The sequence below is a fragment of the Sturnus vulgaris genome, chromosome 22 (assembly GCF_052056855.1).
Source record: "Sturnus vulgaris isolate bStuVul1 chromosome 22, bStuVul1.hap1, whole genome shotgun sequence".
Lineage (NCBI taxonomy): Eukaryota > Metazoa > Chordata > Aves > Passeriformes > Sturnidae > Sturnus > Sturnus vulgaris.
Genome location: NC_142264.1, coordinates 6,839,645 through 6,856,097, shown reverse-complemented (window position 1 = coordinate 6,856,097; position 16,453 = coordinate 6,839,645). Strand labels below are relative to the sequence as shown.

Here is a 16,453-nt window from a genome sequence, read left to right as displayed (position 1 = left end):
AGAAAATGCTTTTCTACTTCACCAAGACAATTTTATTGCACCTAAAATACAAAGACTTTTACATTCTGTTATTTGTTTTCCTCCACCCTCGTAGAATTTCATCCGTTCTGCTCCTCTTTCAGTGCACAATCCCTACCACTATGAGTGAAAATCCTACTTCAGTGTTACAAACACTTGTGAGACCTTGACAGGGAGCTGAGATAGTTCTGTGCCAGCTCACAGACTGCCACTGTGCAGAAAATCTTTTTCCTTTGGATGTTCACTCACAATCGTGCAGGAGATGGTCACCAACAGAGCTGGTGTGTTCAAGGGAGAGATAAAGTACTGTCTTTTTTAAAGACCTGATCCAAATATCTCAGTTCCCCAGAGTGAAAACAATAAACTTATTTTTTACGACTCTTCTGCAGGAGAAAATTAAGTCCAAGTACAGTTGGCAATTATCCTGTAAGCTTATTATATAGTAGCATTCAGCCTCTTGCACACTCTTGCTTCCTCTTTTTTTACATGCTGGAAGAGCTGGTAATTTCTGTCCCTTATTACAGAGTCATTTCATAGGGAAGCATTCTCAGATTTCATTTAATCCACTGTAGGCTGTGCAAGATGCTGCAGACACCCCAACAGCTGTGTGCACCTCAAACATCACTGGTTCTATGGGCACAGAGTCTTTTCTGAGAGCCCAGGAGAGTTTGCTCTGTCACCTCCCCACCCTTTAGGGAGTGTGGCTCCCAAACAAAATGACACAGCCTGAGTAAACCTGTGTGGGGAAGGCAAGTAACAGTGGTGCTCCCTCTTCATCTTATCACACCAGCATCCCTGCTTTTGTGTCTGCAAACATTCCAGGAGTGTTGCTGTGGATGCCACACGCTGGCAGAGTCCAAGGCCAGCTTGGATGGGGCTTGGAGCAGCCTGGGATAGTGGAAGGTGTTCCTGCCCATGGCAAAGGGGTGGAACTGGGTTTTGTTTGTTTTTTTTTTAAATCCATTCCAACCAAAAGCATTCTGTGATTAATAAAGAGTGGTGCATATACCCATAGAAATATTGGAACTATTCGTTTCAACATCCAAAGGATTTTTTCACCTTTCAGATCAATCCAGTTCACCTGAGATCATCAAACAATTAGCAGAACTTCAGTTGTGGCATTGCTAACTTAGCCACAAGTGTCTGCTCCCTGTGCAATCCTGTGGTAGGAAGAAGATTCTGGAATATATTTCTCTCTGGGTTTGCAGTGCTATTGCTCTGTGGCCTGCTCTCCCTGCTTATGCATGCTGAGGAGATTTGCTATTATGAATCGCACCACAAAACTACATTCAAACTCAAATTTAATAACCTAAGTATTATGAAGATCAATATTATGGCTATTCTCATTCATATGATTAACATTAATATAATTTGGGGAAATATTTATGCTGCAGTAGTGACTGGAGACCTGGATTAAGAGGAGATCCTCAGCAACTCCACAGAAGAAAAGACACTGTTGTCTCCAGATGAGCACTGAAATGCAATACTCCATCTCTGAGTCTCCATGGGCTTGGATATTTTATGTAAGCTACCTAATAAGATAACAAACCAGCCTTACAATCCCTACAGCCACACTGGTGACAGTTTGAATATCATGAGTCAAGCTCAAAAAAAGAATTAAGAGATTGGTTTTAAAATTCATGAGACTTTTAAAATCTGATAAACTTCGGGGGTTTTTTTCTCCTTTTTTTTTTTTTTGCCTTCTGCTTTCTGAGTATGTAGGAGTCGTATTATCAAGTTTTCCTCTGCAATTATGAGGGCCGTAAACTTACTTTAAAAATTGAGTTGAGACATTTACATAATCACAGGACTCTGAAAGTGTGGGCTTTGAAGAGACATTAAATAGTCTTGAGATACAGTTCATCATGTGACTTGGCAACACTCACTGCCGAACAGTACAGCACAGACTCCAAATATCAAATACTCCCAAGGAACAGAGAGGAGTCTTTTATGGGTGGGAGGGGGGAATCTGACACTTTCACAGTCTGCACATGAATGGGGGAGAAGGGGAGGAAAACAGGGGAAGGAAAAAAAAGGAGAACAAGGAGTGTGGGACTATTCATTCCGCTTTAATCAGAGATGCAGCTAAAAAACTTCTTGTCTTATTCCTATATTTCCTGCTTGCTGTTAGCCATGCAGCACACGCTTTTCCCTGTGTACCAAGCCCTCTGATTAGCCTAACCCTGGCTGTGCACCTGCACTCCCCAGGGACAGCCCCAGACATTTGGAGGGGAGTTAAAAGTAATGTTCTTTCTGGGGTTTTCACTCAAGAGCTGGAAGCTAACACTGAAATATTTAATGCTGAACACTTGCTAGGCAGGCTTGCTTTTGCTGAAAAGGAAATAACCAGTATGAAAGAAATGGGAGGGAAAGCAAAGTGAGGTTGGGCAGGGGTGCATGGGCTATGAAAACACCTTTCAGGGGTGCATGGATAATGAAAACAAATTTGCAAGGATGCACAGGCAATAAAATGCATTTGCTCTCCTGACATAACACAGCTTCTTCCACCTGCAGGTTGCCATGGGGTGGAAGTGTCCCTCCCTGCTGAGTGCATCCTCATCCAACCTGAATGCCCTGAGTGCTCCGTGATGTTCAGATCTCAAATCAGGAGTCAAACCCAGCCCATGCTCCAGCAGAGCTGCCAGTCACCACCAGCCCATGAAACCTGTGTTTGCAGCTTGCAAAGAGGCACTTTTATTGCAGGAATGACAAGCTCCAAGTGCCAGGACACTTCACTGAGTCAGAGTCCAGATACTGATCCCAGCCCTAACAGGGGAACCCTCCCAGTGGCTTTTCCATGGCACTCACTCAGGGAAATGAGAGGTTGTTGCAATATCAGGCATTTTGGAGCCTCCAGACCTTGGTGAGAGCATAGCCATCAAATGGGGTTCTCCTTCAACAAGTCTTGTGCATCCCTGGGAGATGAAGAGTATCCAGAGGCTTTTCCTTAACTGGCCTCTAAAATGCCTGGTTGTTCCCTCCCCTTGCTGAAACTGATGGCAGGAGAAAGCACAGCGTGGGTTTTGGGCCAGCCAGTGTTGATTCAAGAGTACATTAAAGGTGTCCCTTCAATTTGGGCTAAGGAACTCCAGGAGGCAAAACACCTCCTGCCTCAATCCCAGAGCAGAGAATTTCCATGCTGCTGCCTCGAAAGTGCTGTGCACCATTGGCAGATTCAGTTAAGCAATTCTCACGTCTCCAGATATTTTTTTCCCGAGCAGGGGCTGTGTCAGTGTGAAACCTGGTCCTGAAAAGCTGCAGGACAGCCCTGAGCAACTTGATCTCATGGGGTGGCATTCCTGCCCATGGCAGGGTGTCTGGACTCCATGATCTTTAAGGTCTCTTCCAACCCAAGCCTTTCTAGGCTTCCACGATTCTATTTAATCCTGTCATAGCACAGCTTTTCTGGAACTTCTCTCCAAAAAAGCTCTTTCATTGCAAGCAGAAGCACAAGCTGGCTTGACCTGACTGACGATTTGATGGAATGGCTTCCTCTCCTGGCTGCTCACCCCTCTGCTGGGAGCCATCTGCACATTAAAGCAGATGTTGGTTGCACTAAGGTCATGTTTCCAAGCTTTCTTTTGTAGCCATAAGGACTAGAGACTCTTCCCTCCCTGCCTGCACTCATTTCTTAATTAAAGCTTAAATTCTGATGTCGTCACATGACTGTAGGAGCAGATCCCCAGGCAGACATTTAGTGCTCTCTGTTGTCAGCGGGACTTTGATTTAGAAGCATCACAGATCCTTTAGGGGATCCCATCCCTCGGGAAGCCCCAGCCTGGCCCTGCTGGCAGCTGCCACTGCCAGACCTCAAGGCTCCCTCTCAGGCAGGCGCTGGAGCAGGTCAGAGGCTTTCCCACGCCACCGAGCGTGGGGATGGAGAGCATCTCTGTCTTCTTGGAACAGTGGTTCCAGAGCCAGGCAGCTGCGAGGATTTTGGCAGGGAGGGAGAAGGAGGAGGAGGAAGAGGAGGAGGAGGAGGAGGAGGGGGAAGCAGAGGCTGCCAGCAGCCTGCACTGCAGTGCCTCAGCCCAGAGAGCTGGGTGGCTGTAAACACCATCCCTACCCATCTCCTCTCCTCCCTCTCGCCATGCTTTTCACTTGACGGGATGTATTTGACCAGGAAAAAAAATAATTCCACGGTGAAGGAAACCTCATGGCAGCTTCCTGTAAATACCTCGTGGTCACCACACCAGTGCTGGAAGGGTGAAGAGCTGTAGGTGTGAAATGGGTTTGGTCACAAGAGCTCCCAGCTTTGGCCAGCAGAGCCCTGGTGCACACCCCTGGCAGCCAAATGCTGCCTCCACCAGCCCCATGCCCTGGAGCAGAGCAGTTCTCACCTGCCCAGGGCTCCTCTGAAGGAAGCTGGGCTGTGCCAGGACACCTGGGTGCTGTGTCAGCTCCTTCCCTGGGCACACGTGGGCAGCAGCACAAAGGAAGCGCTGGCTCTGCACAGGAATATTTGATATCACACTGCCTGCAGAGAAAATCTGGCACAAAGGGCTGACCCAAACCCTGCTGCAGGCAAAGCTGATTCCAGGGTTTCTTTGTGTCCTTGGGTTCTGTACCTGCCCCTGGCAGCTTAGCCCAGGAAAGCTGCCTGGATGGTTCTGTCTGCCCTGGTGGGACACAACTTGTTCCATTTATAAAGCCTGGTGGGTAGCAATCAGCAAAAAAGAAAGGGAAAAAATATACTCTCTGGAACCCAAGGGAAACATTGGAGAGATCCAGAAAAAGAAAAAAACAAACAAAAAACTCCAACCCTATAATGCCTTCTCCCAGTGCTACTTGCACCAGAACAAAATTATTCTGTCTATCTAACTGGATGACTTTTTTATTTTAATGTAACAGCTTCTCTGCTGAAATAAGCATCTCCTGGTTTGAAAACAGAATTAATAAGATTATTAAAAATAATAATAAAAAAACAGCTAAAAATATATTTTTTAAGAAAGAGAGTGAAAGCTTCTCTTTGCCTTGTTAGCCTTTAAAATATGTTCCCAAGCCACCGGACCATAGTCTGCTGCTCTGGGGGAATGTGAGATGAATGTGCAGAGTCATTGCTGCCACAGCATGCTGGGAGCAGCCCTGCTGGGCACAGCCTCCACTTGACATGTGGAGGGGAACATTCCCCACCATGCAGGAGGTCTCTGATGGGACAGGATGTGGACATCCTTGTCCAAACCCAGCAGGATGCAGATCTCTTTGGAAAGGTTCAGTGACTAAAATATTTCTGTGCTGCTTGTGGGATTCACTGGGAGGAGGATCAAAATATTTCATTATGGATGGAGAAGAATTTTCCTGCTGGAAGATGCAACTCCAGAGATGTGTGCTAATCCAGCTAAGAGCTTCCCAGGATCAGCAGGCAGGGCAGGCAGGCACTGATCTGCCTTTCCAGGCACACAGCTCACAGGAGTGCTTTTCTCCAGAGGAACTGGCATGTCCTAAGCACAGGAGCCTCATCAGAAAGTGAACTTATCAAGCTGTCCCCATGGGCTGGGCGTGCACTGCTGCCTTCAGATGCAGGGCTGCCCTTCCCCAAACCTGGAGAGATTTTCTGCTCCCCTATTTCAGCAGCTCCAGGCTTATTAAAGGCTGGTGCTACACATCCCTCCTCTTGCCCTCTGTTCTCAAGAATATGAGAGGTGTGTCCTTCTGTCAAGCCCTGCAGCTGCCAGGGATGCTCCCAAGCCGTCACCATCCGAATCCAAAGGCAGCCAGAGCAGCTGCTCCTCCAGCCTGACCAGGGCCAAGCTCTGTGCCCGCTCAGACACCCCAGCACAAAGCTCTGCACAGCTCAGCCCCAGCCATTCCCTGCCAGCCCCTACTCCTGCCTTTATTCTGCTTATGCAAATCCACGAAAAGCTGCACATAGGCAGCGAGTTGCATTATGCAGGGGATGTAACAACAGCAGTCCCTGCACTGCATGATGAATGAAGGCTGGGGCTGAAGGAGATGCTGCGTGATGGAATTGTCTGGTTTATGCCCATCACTGAATGGCTCCTGTTTGCCAACTGCTTTTAGAGATGCTGAGACAGGAATGTAAATTGTGGCTTTCGTAAAGTTGCATAAACGTGTAGTAATGTCATTTTTAGGTGAGCGTTTACATTGAAGACAACACTAGGAGGCTTCGTTGTTTACATGCACTATGGAAATGGATTTCAGGTTTTGGTTTACACACATTTATTTACACAGCATTGACTGATTACAAACCAATGTACATCACTTGTTTACAGGCATAATATAAACTAGGGAGATTCTGTATTTTTGCCTCTATGGATTTCCATTGCTCATCCCACACGGAGTAAAGAACCTCTTTTCATCTCAGCTCCCTCTGTCCTTCAATTGCCATGCTGTCTCTCCTAAAAAAGCCTTGCCTCTGACTGGAAAACAAAAAAGTTGATGTCCTCTTTAAACACATAGCATAAAACTCTAATAAGAAAACCTTGTCAGCAGAACTTCAGCATGACTAAAAAACCCCAAGCAAAGATTAAAAGGCCTAACAGTGCCCATCAATTCATACCTGAACTAAGCATCACCTTAATGCTGTTTGAGGAGAACGTTCACGGTGCTTTCAGTGCTTTCTTGGATGCTTCAGACATCCAATGAAGTGGAACAGGACTGAAAACCTGCCAGGGTGCGTGAGAGAGGATCTGAGAGCAGTTTGTCACTGTCACAGCACCCAGGTCCCAGCACCCAGCCTGGTTTTGGGAAGCACCACGAGCTTTCCCAGGAACAGCTGCATTCCTGCTGCTCATCTTGACTCTCACTCCTGTGCCCAGCCACGCTGGGGAAATTATTATTGTTTTTTTTTTCTTTATCCTAAGATGCTGAACCCAGGGAAAATCAAAGCTGGAGCCTAGGGAATTTCAAGATTTCAAAGTCACACACAATGAACAAGGACAGGCAGTCTTTTTTTGTTTGGTTTTTTTTTTGGTTTTTTTTTTTTTCTGGTTTTCTTTTTTTTTCAGTCCTTCCCTAACTCAAGGTTATAAAAACTCCTTGCAAATTCAAACTGAAGAATAAACAGCTAAACACAATGCACTCAAAATCATAATGTTCCTCTTTTGACATTTTTGAAGTGGCACTACTTGACTTCATATCTTGAGATGAACTTTAGTGCCTTAAAAATAGCCCCAAAAAAGAAAAAAAATACTGGATTAATAAAGTGAAAATAAACAGCAAGACTTAAAACTTTCAGTGAGCCTGAAATGAAATGTTTTAATTTCTTCATTTTACTGAAAAGTTGAACAAACATCCATTTCATATCAACCCATTTTTAATGTTATTTTTGTTCTGTACAACCAGTGAACCACAAAATCAATTCTTTGTACTGCTCTAGTGACCAGTAGATTAAATTCAACGCAATAAAGAGACAGCAAAAACAGTCAATGAGGAATGGAGAGAACGGCCTGAAAAGATGATGGAAGCAGCTCTAATAGATTTTGTCTGTGCCAGAACTCAGCACAACCAAAACAACTTCACAAGCACTTTAAAAGAACTTTAATGTTGGTGCTGGTAAGAGCAGCCTCACCAGTCCCCTTTGTCACCCTCCTGCCTCCATCCACACAATCCTGTCCCCCCTTGACCACAGAATGAGACCAGAAAGCGATCTAGTTAAAAATTAACTTTTCCTTTTCTTTTACCTGCCAGACTGTTTTCCTGCAGGTCAGTTCCTCAGCTCTGGAAATCCCAGGTTTGCATGAAATCTGCCTGGAAGTTCCAGTCAGGAAAGGCCAAACTTCTGCAGGTTGGACTAAACTTTAGCCTGGAGAAAAGGAGGCTCAGGGGGAACCTTCTAATTCTCTACAACTCCCTGACAGGAGTGACAAGTGACTGGAGGAAATGACCTCAGGCTGTGCCAGGGGAGGTTTAGGTTGGACATCAGGAATAATTTTTTTATGGAAAGGCTGTTCAGGCATTGGCAGGGGCTGCCCAGGGAGGTTTGGAGTGCCCATCCCTGCAGGTGTCCAAGGAAGGGCTGGAGGTGGCACTGAGTGCTCTGGGCTGGGGACAAGGTGGGCATTGGGCACAGCTGGGACTCGATCTTGGAAGTCTTTTCCAGCCAAAACAATTCCGTGATTCTGATATAAAATCAGCCATAAAACCCCCACAATCACCAACCAGCTTGACCAAGCCCAGTGCCTGATGTAAGAGTCCCATTTTACTTTTACTCAGAAATAATAAAAGCTCGTTATTGTCCCAGCCAGGGCAGGCTCTGTACAAACCCTGGTGCTGTGTGTGCAGCTCTGGGCACTGGGCAGTGCTGGGTGTGCTGGAACACATTCTCCAGCCAATAAATTCGTGAATTTACCTTGAAGTCAACAGTTTCACGTATTTATGTCACAGAGAATCTGGCTCATTGTTTTTAATTTGTGGTGCCATAAAACTTTGAAAGTTTTGTGAGACAGTTTTGTGAGACCAATCTTTTTTCTTCCTTTCTTTATTTTTTTTTCCCCTCTACGGGAAAATTCAAGCAGCAGAACCACATATGCATTTCTAAGTCAGTTGTAGCCCATGCTATGTGCACAGCAAAGATCCTGGATTCAGGATCTCTCTCTTCCCCTTCACTGAGGGAGTGACACATTTAGAGAGCACGTAGCTCTCAGATTTGTGGCTTTTCTAGGACTAAATAAAAATCTCTAGTGTGGCTGAATGCATTCACCAGTGCAAATCCCTTTATGAGCACACAGTTTAGTGTCCACTCTGAATTGGAGAAACAGGGAAATAACAGAAATGTTGGTTAGGTGGGACCCTGGGGGTCCCTAATCCAACCTCCCACTTGAAGCAGGACTAGCTCTTGAGCACATCAGCTGAGGCTTTGTCCAGCCAAACCTTGGGAACCACCAAGGATGGAGACACCTCTCACCTCTCCACTGACTTGTCCTAGATCTGAACTGTTCTCCTGAGGAAACAACATTTTGGAAAGTAAAAAAAAAAAAAAAAAATCAGCTTTTTCCCCAGGCAGCATCCCAACAAATTTCTGTCCAACTTGTGCAGCCAGTTACTCCCAACCTTTCCTGTCTCAGAAGCTCCTTTTCCTTTTTATCTTTCTGGGACCTTGCTGTACCAAGTGTATGTGAGCAATTGGTTCTGTCCTGTCACTCTACAGAGGGAGGATGGGGCAGGACTGGCTGCTTTGGTGTCACCTCCCTCACTAAGTTTTGATTCTGCTGGAGTATTTTAAGCAGACTGACAGAGGTCTCAGAAGGATTCTCTATTTGCAGCTTTCATGAAATTAGGCAGCCTGTAACTGGTCCCACTGCAGGAGAAGTTACAAGGCGAGCAGATCTCCTTTTTATACCCCAGGGTTTCCCTGCTCTCTTACACAGAGAGCCAGATTTCCCCGTCCCCACTGTCATTTCAGAAAATGGAATTAAACTCCCACGCATGGAAAATACGCATTTCTTCTTGCACATGCACATTCCACTTGCAGCCCCGTGTGATCATCCATTTTATATTGCTGTTGTCCCTTATGTCCAAACATCTTGCAGCTTTTAATTAAGTCTGCCCAGCAATGCAGAGCAGGCGAGTGCTGTCATCCCCTCATCTCCCCTTCTCGGGGGGTGGGGAGGGAATTGAGGCACGTAGGAATGAGCTCACCCACAGCCACACCACGAGCCTGGAGCAAAAATCCTGATCTTGCCTGTGTCACCTCTCTGCCTGTGGGCTCCTCTTTCCAAGGCTCCGTGTCCTGCCCTGTTTTCCACAGAACTGGCTGTGGCTCTCTGCTCAGCTGGATGAGCCCATCTCACCTTGCCCCTCTTTGCCTCCCACCTCTGACACTGAACAACAAAGCCTCTTTTTTTATTTTCTTTTAAGAAAATATTTTTTTCTGTAGTTTTTGTTTGTTTTTTTTTCCTGTTTGTTTGTTGTTGTTTCTTGGGGGTTTTGTTTGTTTTTTCTAGAACTTACTTCAACTGAGCAGCATCATCAGGGAAATTCCTCTATCAGTGCCTCTGCCTGGCAATTTGCATCCACTATTCCAGTGCTCAGCCCACTTTTTGCTTTGCCTTATAGCTAAATAACTTCTGAGAGAAGGGAAAAAAAGGACAACATAACAACATACTTCAAAGCAGTGGGCTGAAGCTGTTAACTGTTCAGTGGTAACAGGGATGTTTTCTGGTCTGAGCAGGACCTCAGTCCCAAAGCCAAGCTGAGCTTCATCTGTTTTCCAGCCTTCCTGCAGTACCTCGTACCCAAGGCTCTCATGACTAGGAATAACAACAAGGATGGTGATAATGAATATTCAGACATCCCACAAACCACTCTCAGCATCTGCCATCCTATCTGCATTAGCACCAGTGTGCACAGATAATGATCAAAGCAGCATTTTCCTGCCAGAGGCCCCCCTAAACCATCCTTATTAGTATGAATCAATGCTGACTAATGTGCTTCCCTAATGCAATTGTATCCACTCTTACTGTTCATGATTTAATATAAAACATCTCCACTTTTACTTGTCTTCCTCCTAATGCCACGTGCAAGGTGTGAGCCTTGACTGGGGTGACCAGGAAAATCAGTGATCCAAGTTTTACAAGAAAGAGACCTAAAATCCACAGAAATGAAGTGCATGGAAGGAGGGAACAAGACTTCAGAGTTTGCAACACTGACCTGTCCTTCCATGCCAGGATGCTAGACCTGGATCCAGGCTTCATATGAAAGATATCATCAGCTCTGAGGTTCTACAGCAATCCTGCTTATGCAGAATATAAAATAGCCCTGCTCACTGCAGCAGGCTCTGTGATTGCTGCTGACAAGCTCTGGACTTCAGTATTGATGGAAGCAGGACTCCTCCTTGATTTTATGTTGCTTCCTTTTTAGCATCACCCACAAAAGGGAGAAAATTCTGCATTTTGCCTTATGCTGCTCTTAGCACCACCAGTGTCTTTGCCTTGGTGGTTTCCCAGTGTAAATGACACCGTCCTAATGTGATGTGTCCATGTTCCCACACAGCAGGACACCAGGGAAATCACCACTAAACAGCCAACAGTGTTTCAATTAGGGATGGGTGAAGTCCTCTGGCCTGATTTCACATCCCTTCCAAACCCTTGGTCACTGTGGCTGGTTTGAGATCTGCTGCCATCAGCCTTGGGAGAAGAGCAGGGGTCAGGCCAAACCTCACTCAGCAAAATCACCAGTGCCCCAAGGAACTGCCTGACAGAGCAACAAACTAAAAACCAGCCAACCTAAAAAAGTATGGGAGGAAAAGGGCATTGAAGGAGAAGATTGCACAGAAAATTCCCATACTCCATATGAGCTGCTTTTCTAAGGAAAGGATTGATATCCTTAATGCAGGAAATGTGCCTCCCTTGGGCTAGTCTAGTGCAAAGAGCAATTGAGAGACATCTTTTGGTAGGAAAGAGGCTTCTATGTTGGAATTAAACAGTTGACAAAATCCCAACAGCTTTACAGATTCTCGAAGTCAATTTAAGGAGCCCACAAAATGAGATTTTACCCCTGTGGGTTTCAGTAAAACGGAATGTTCTGGGGGAGTGTGTGCACAGTCTAGCTCTTAACTGAGAGAATTGGCTGTGGCTGCACTAATTCTCCATAGCCAGACTGAGTCTGATATCTCTTCAAAAATGCATGGGCTCAGTTTTTAAATGACCAGTTCTGCCAACAGGGCCAGATATTACAAACAAACAGCCCTCTAGCATCCAGCCAGACTCCAGCTGATCATTCCATCTGCTCTGCTGAAGCACATGAGGTTTTCCTCCCCTCCTCAGCTGACCACGGTGGGAGCAGGTTTGTCCCACACTTGTATTTCCAAAGTGCCCAGCTCCCAGCAGCTCCAACCATCACACACAGGACTGGGGTTCCCCAAGCACTCAGCTCCCTCCTCCAGCTCAGCCTGTGATGTTTGGCCATGAGATGCCCTGGGTGCCCTTGCAGTCCTCTCTAAACTCTCCCCCTAACTACTTCCACTGGATTTTGTCTTATCTCTGGTTTCTTTTGGGAATGGTGATTTCTCCAGCATGGTCATTATCTGCAAGACCCCTCTCAGACACCTCCCATGTACACAGAATGCTGATGCCTGTTTTCTCCCATGCTGGAAGGAAGGTGTTGTGTTCTCCACGTGTCCTTCATAAATGGTTTAGCAATATTTAGCAGAAACATAAAAAAGAGATCCCTTTCCATTTCCCATACATAAAGTTCATCCTGAACTGAGGTAAGACTTCAGATTCATATTAGTTTCCTACAAACCAAAAGGAAATTTTTTCCTTACCCCCTGACAGATAAAACAACAAATCACAGGCTTCACATGCAAACCAGATTTTGGCTGCTTTATAGCAGTGGAGGAGGCAAAGCCATGGCACAGGCTGCCTGCTCAGGGTGTGAATCCTCCATCACGAGAAACCTTCCAGGTTCCCCACAAACCTCTGTCAGATGTGACACAGGTATGTCTGAGTCTGCCTTGGGGAAGAGGCACAGATTAAATGACCTCTCAAGGTCCTTCCAGACCCGTTTCTCCGTGATGCTTAGAGACAGGATCCCAGGCGTGATGGATCTGTGGCCTGACCCACAGTGACAGTTCGTAGCCATGTCTGAACACATCCATCGTGTGGCTCTCTCCCCCCAGCCCCTGCAGACTCCGTGGTGGCATCCTGGGCTGCACAGCTCTTTAGCAAAGGGCAGAGCCTGTGCCAGAGGCAGGAGCAGGGCAGGGATCTGCAGGCTGGGTCACTGTGTGCGTTGGCAGGCAGGGCAGGAGGGAGCTGGGCACAGCACAGCCAGGGAAAAAGGCTTTTGTGAAAAGGCATTTTCTCTGCTGCTCTGTGCACAGACAGTGGGATCTCAGCAGTGGGAGCAAGGCAGCACAGTTTTTAGTTTTGGGGGCTGTCTTCCCCCTGAGCTGTTTTGGCGAGGACAAGCCAGGACAATATTTTTAACCTGCCCTTGCTGCTGCAAGGGGAGGGGGTGCTGCACTCCCTGCAGGCTGCAGGACAAGAACAGCTCATTTTTCTTCCCCACACAGAGCTAGTGCCTCACACATCTCTGTTACTCTGGCTCTGTGCCCACGGGACAGCCCTCCCTGCACACAGGTGATTCCCTGTGCTCGATTCCCTGCTCCCCCATCCCCATGTCCACGTCTCCATGTGCACAGTGCCATGGGCTGCTCAGCAGCGTTTCCCTGCCCACCACTTTGCATGGCTGTGTTTGCAAGTGGCTTTCTGAAGCACAACAGGACCATGTAATTATGTAAATGCACACATGGCTGGGAGAGTTTTTCAGTCTCTTTGGGTTTCTGCACAAATCTCTTGACACTTGCTGGCTTATTCCCCTTCACTCCAAAGTGCTTGCTGCTTTAATTGGATGTTCATGTGAGCACCCCAGCTTTTCAGATTAAAATGAAGAGGAAAAAGTGTGGTTCTAGATAGCACAGCTGGCAAGAAGAGTTTGAAACAAGCAACAACTAAGGCTTAAAAACCTAAAAGGCAAAATAAAATCCAAATTCTGCCTATTCCCTGTAGGGCTTTTTTAACTCTCTGTAGTTTTTTTAAACCAAGATCACAGTTCTGGGGCCAAGTCCAACTTATACATGGAGATAAATCCTCGAAGATGTGTGGTAGGCAGCACACAGCCAAAGGCTCCTACACAGCAGTGTGAGAACTGTCACACTGACGTGCATGGTGACATCTTTATGTGAACCTGCAGCTATTGGCAGTTCACATGTACGAGTTTGGTACAGAGGCTTGGGCTGTCCAGAGCTCCATTGATTTGAAAAAGCTGCTTGGGAACCTGCCTGTGAGCTGTCTGTCACCACAAATGAAGAACACCCACCCCCTCAGCTCCTTTTCATCTCTCTCTGTGCTGTGCACATTGCCATGACTCTGCAGTGCCTTCATCTCGCTATCAGAGCACTCCACCCCAGCCTTTGAAGCGATCTGCATTGCCAGCTGAGGGCCACGGGGAGCCAAAGCAGCATTTCCAGGTGGAATGGGGACAATGGTGCCACTGAGTCCCAGCCTGGAGCCCATGGCAGAGCTCCCAGCACCTAAAAACTCAGCCGAGCCGCAGGAACCCAACATACCTGTATATTTTATATCTGGTTGTAAATCCTTGACGATGTCTTTCCACAAAGGATAAGTAGCTCCGTGAGTGGTGGAAAGGCCCCCTGTCTGAAATAAGCCAATCAAACTCCTTGGAGACATGTTGGTTGGTAGCAGCTGGGTCCTGGTGGGAGGGCTGTATGAGTATATGGTCCCATATAAACAGGAGGTAGAGGAACTCAACAAGCCTCCAGTTCATGCTTTTCTGTCTGCCTTTTTCCTCTCATTCTTGCTCCATTCTGTGGAGTCCTGTTGGAAGAGAGAGGGGATAGGAGGAAGGAGAGAGAGAAAGAGAAATGGAGGGGAGGAGGGAGAGAAAGAGAGAGATTAAAAATGCTCTGGTCCTTTGACAACCTTCTCTCAGGGTGAAAAAATATGTGAAAAATCAAGTTTTAGAAGACATTGGTTTGCCTGTGTTACAGCTTAGGGTATTTGGCAGTGTTTTATTCATGTATTTAAGTGGTGCCTTTAACCTCCTGAGCATATATCACCTTTGAAATAACCAGGTCCTGACCTGAGACATCCTCACCCCAGCTTCTCCATCATTTCCCTCGTGAAGGTCTCCACAGTGCTGCAAAGGCCGGGTGCAGGAGGTGGCTGCACCCTAGGCTACAATTACCCCTTTATTGTCCCTTTAATGCTGTGCCAGAGAAACATGTCCTCAGCTTTCATGTCTCTCTGATGATCTGTAATCCATACTCTGTGCAACCTGAGCAATCTATAAAGACCTAGCTCTTACTTTCAAGTGCTGCCAAAAAAAGAAATAAAACAAAATAATTACCCAGGCTTGGCGATGAGCACACACGGACACACAGGCACACACACACACACAACTATGAAATCCTTCCAAACTCTGACAGATAAAAATGTCCTCACCCTGCTTTCCTCCTGGGGGAGGTGTGTGGTGCAGGGGATGGGGTCTGTTGCTATTTCAGTTATGGGACCTCGAGGCTCTTGCACAGATCAAGGTTCTGCAGGGTGACACGCTGAACATGCATACCCAGCGAGGGAGATCCTTCCCAGCACCTGGAGCAGGGCATGCTCTCACTGCCATGGTGGGAGAGCAGCAAAGCAAGGCTGGGGACAGCCCTGTGCCGAGCCAGCTCCTCTCCTAGCATGTGACAAGACATCAGATGAGTGGGAAGGGGACTGGGGGGCCAGGTGTGTTGCCAAAGGTTACACAGCAAGCCGTGGACACAGCTGGAAGAGAGCCCTGCTCTCCTGACTGCCATTCCCAGTGTGTCAGCTCATCCTCCTCTGCAGCCAGGCTGCTGGCACCTGCCCCTCTCCAGCGAAGCCATGTGCTCTCTGGTGGCAGTGAGGGGCTTGCACCCACGGTGGTCCCCTCCTCTCCCACAGCACAGTGTGCTGCTGCTGCAGCTCAGCCTGTTGGGTTGAGCTCCTCGCCCCTGGGAACTGCATGGAAAAAGTCTTCTCCACACTCACAACTGGTTCCTCCTCCTGCCCTCTGGGTTTTGTGAAGGGTATCCAACACTGTGGGCTGTCCTCAGGACAGGTGATACCCACCTATTTCTGTAAAATACAGTGCAGAGACACTGCAGATACTTTTTAAAGCAGGACAAATGAGGCTACTCAGAGCTTTGCCACAGTCAGATTTCATATCAGGTTTCTTTGTACATCTCCAGAAAACCTCCTGTTACGGAGCCCGAGTCCTCTATATGCACTCTAAAAGTTTGTAATTCCCAGAAAGAGAAGATTTTGCTGAGAGTTTAGGAGAGTAGTGCTAGAGGTGCATTCTCAGCACTGTGTGAGCCTTGGCTGGTGTGAGCAGCAGAGCACAGAGCAGAGATCATCGGTGTTGGTGCTCAGCACGGCCATCTCCTCTGCTCCAGGAGCTTCCCCCGGAGCATGGCAGGGCTGCATCCCATGGCAGTGAGTGTGTGAGGCTGCTGTGCAGGTGGGTCGGAGCCCTGGATGTGCTGGGCAGCTCAGGAGCCCTCTCTGTGTGCCAGGGAGTGTGGGAGCCTGCACGTGTGCTCAGCATGTGTTCGAGGAGCTGCAGCAAGCACTCGACAGAACCGAGCTGTGTAAGTCTGGGTAAAGATGACACTCAGCTGTTGCTTTACAGGAAGAAATAGGGGGGGCGAAAATCAAGTATGGGAAAGTCAGCCAATGTTTCATTTGTCTGTTGGTCCCATATAAACTATTTCTAATTGCAGATGGAATATCACTGTGATAAATCTGGTGGTACCTGCAGCTACCAACCGAGGAGGTTGTTCCTTTTCTGGAGATATGTTTTCAACATCAGCCTTCACCACTGACTCCTATTTCCCCCCTAAACAGGGCAGTTCTCAGTGCTTAGTCCCTCATATCACACATAGACTGGTTCTACTTTACCTTACCCAACAGGGGAGTTTCCAGCC

At 47.2% G+C, this 16,453-nt stretch overlaps 1 protein-coding gene across 1 annotated transcript in view; it reads right to left on the bottom strand.

Annotated features, from left to right (window-relative positions):
- BRINP1 (BMP/retinoic acid inducible neural specific 1) overlaps positions 1 to 14,308 on the bottom strand; it is a 59,793-nt gene extending 45,485 nt beyond the window's left edge. Inside the window, exon 1 of the mRNA XM_014873291.2 lies at positions 14,051 to 14,308. Coding sequence (XP_014728777.1) covers positions 14,051 to 14,268 — 218 coding nt within the window. The 5' untranslated portion in view covers positions 14,269 to 14,308. The remainder of the gene's footprint in view (positions 1 to 14,050) is intronic.
- Positions 14,309 to 16,453: the final 2,145 nt, after the last annotated feature.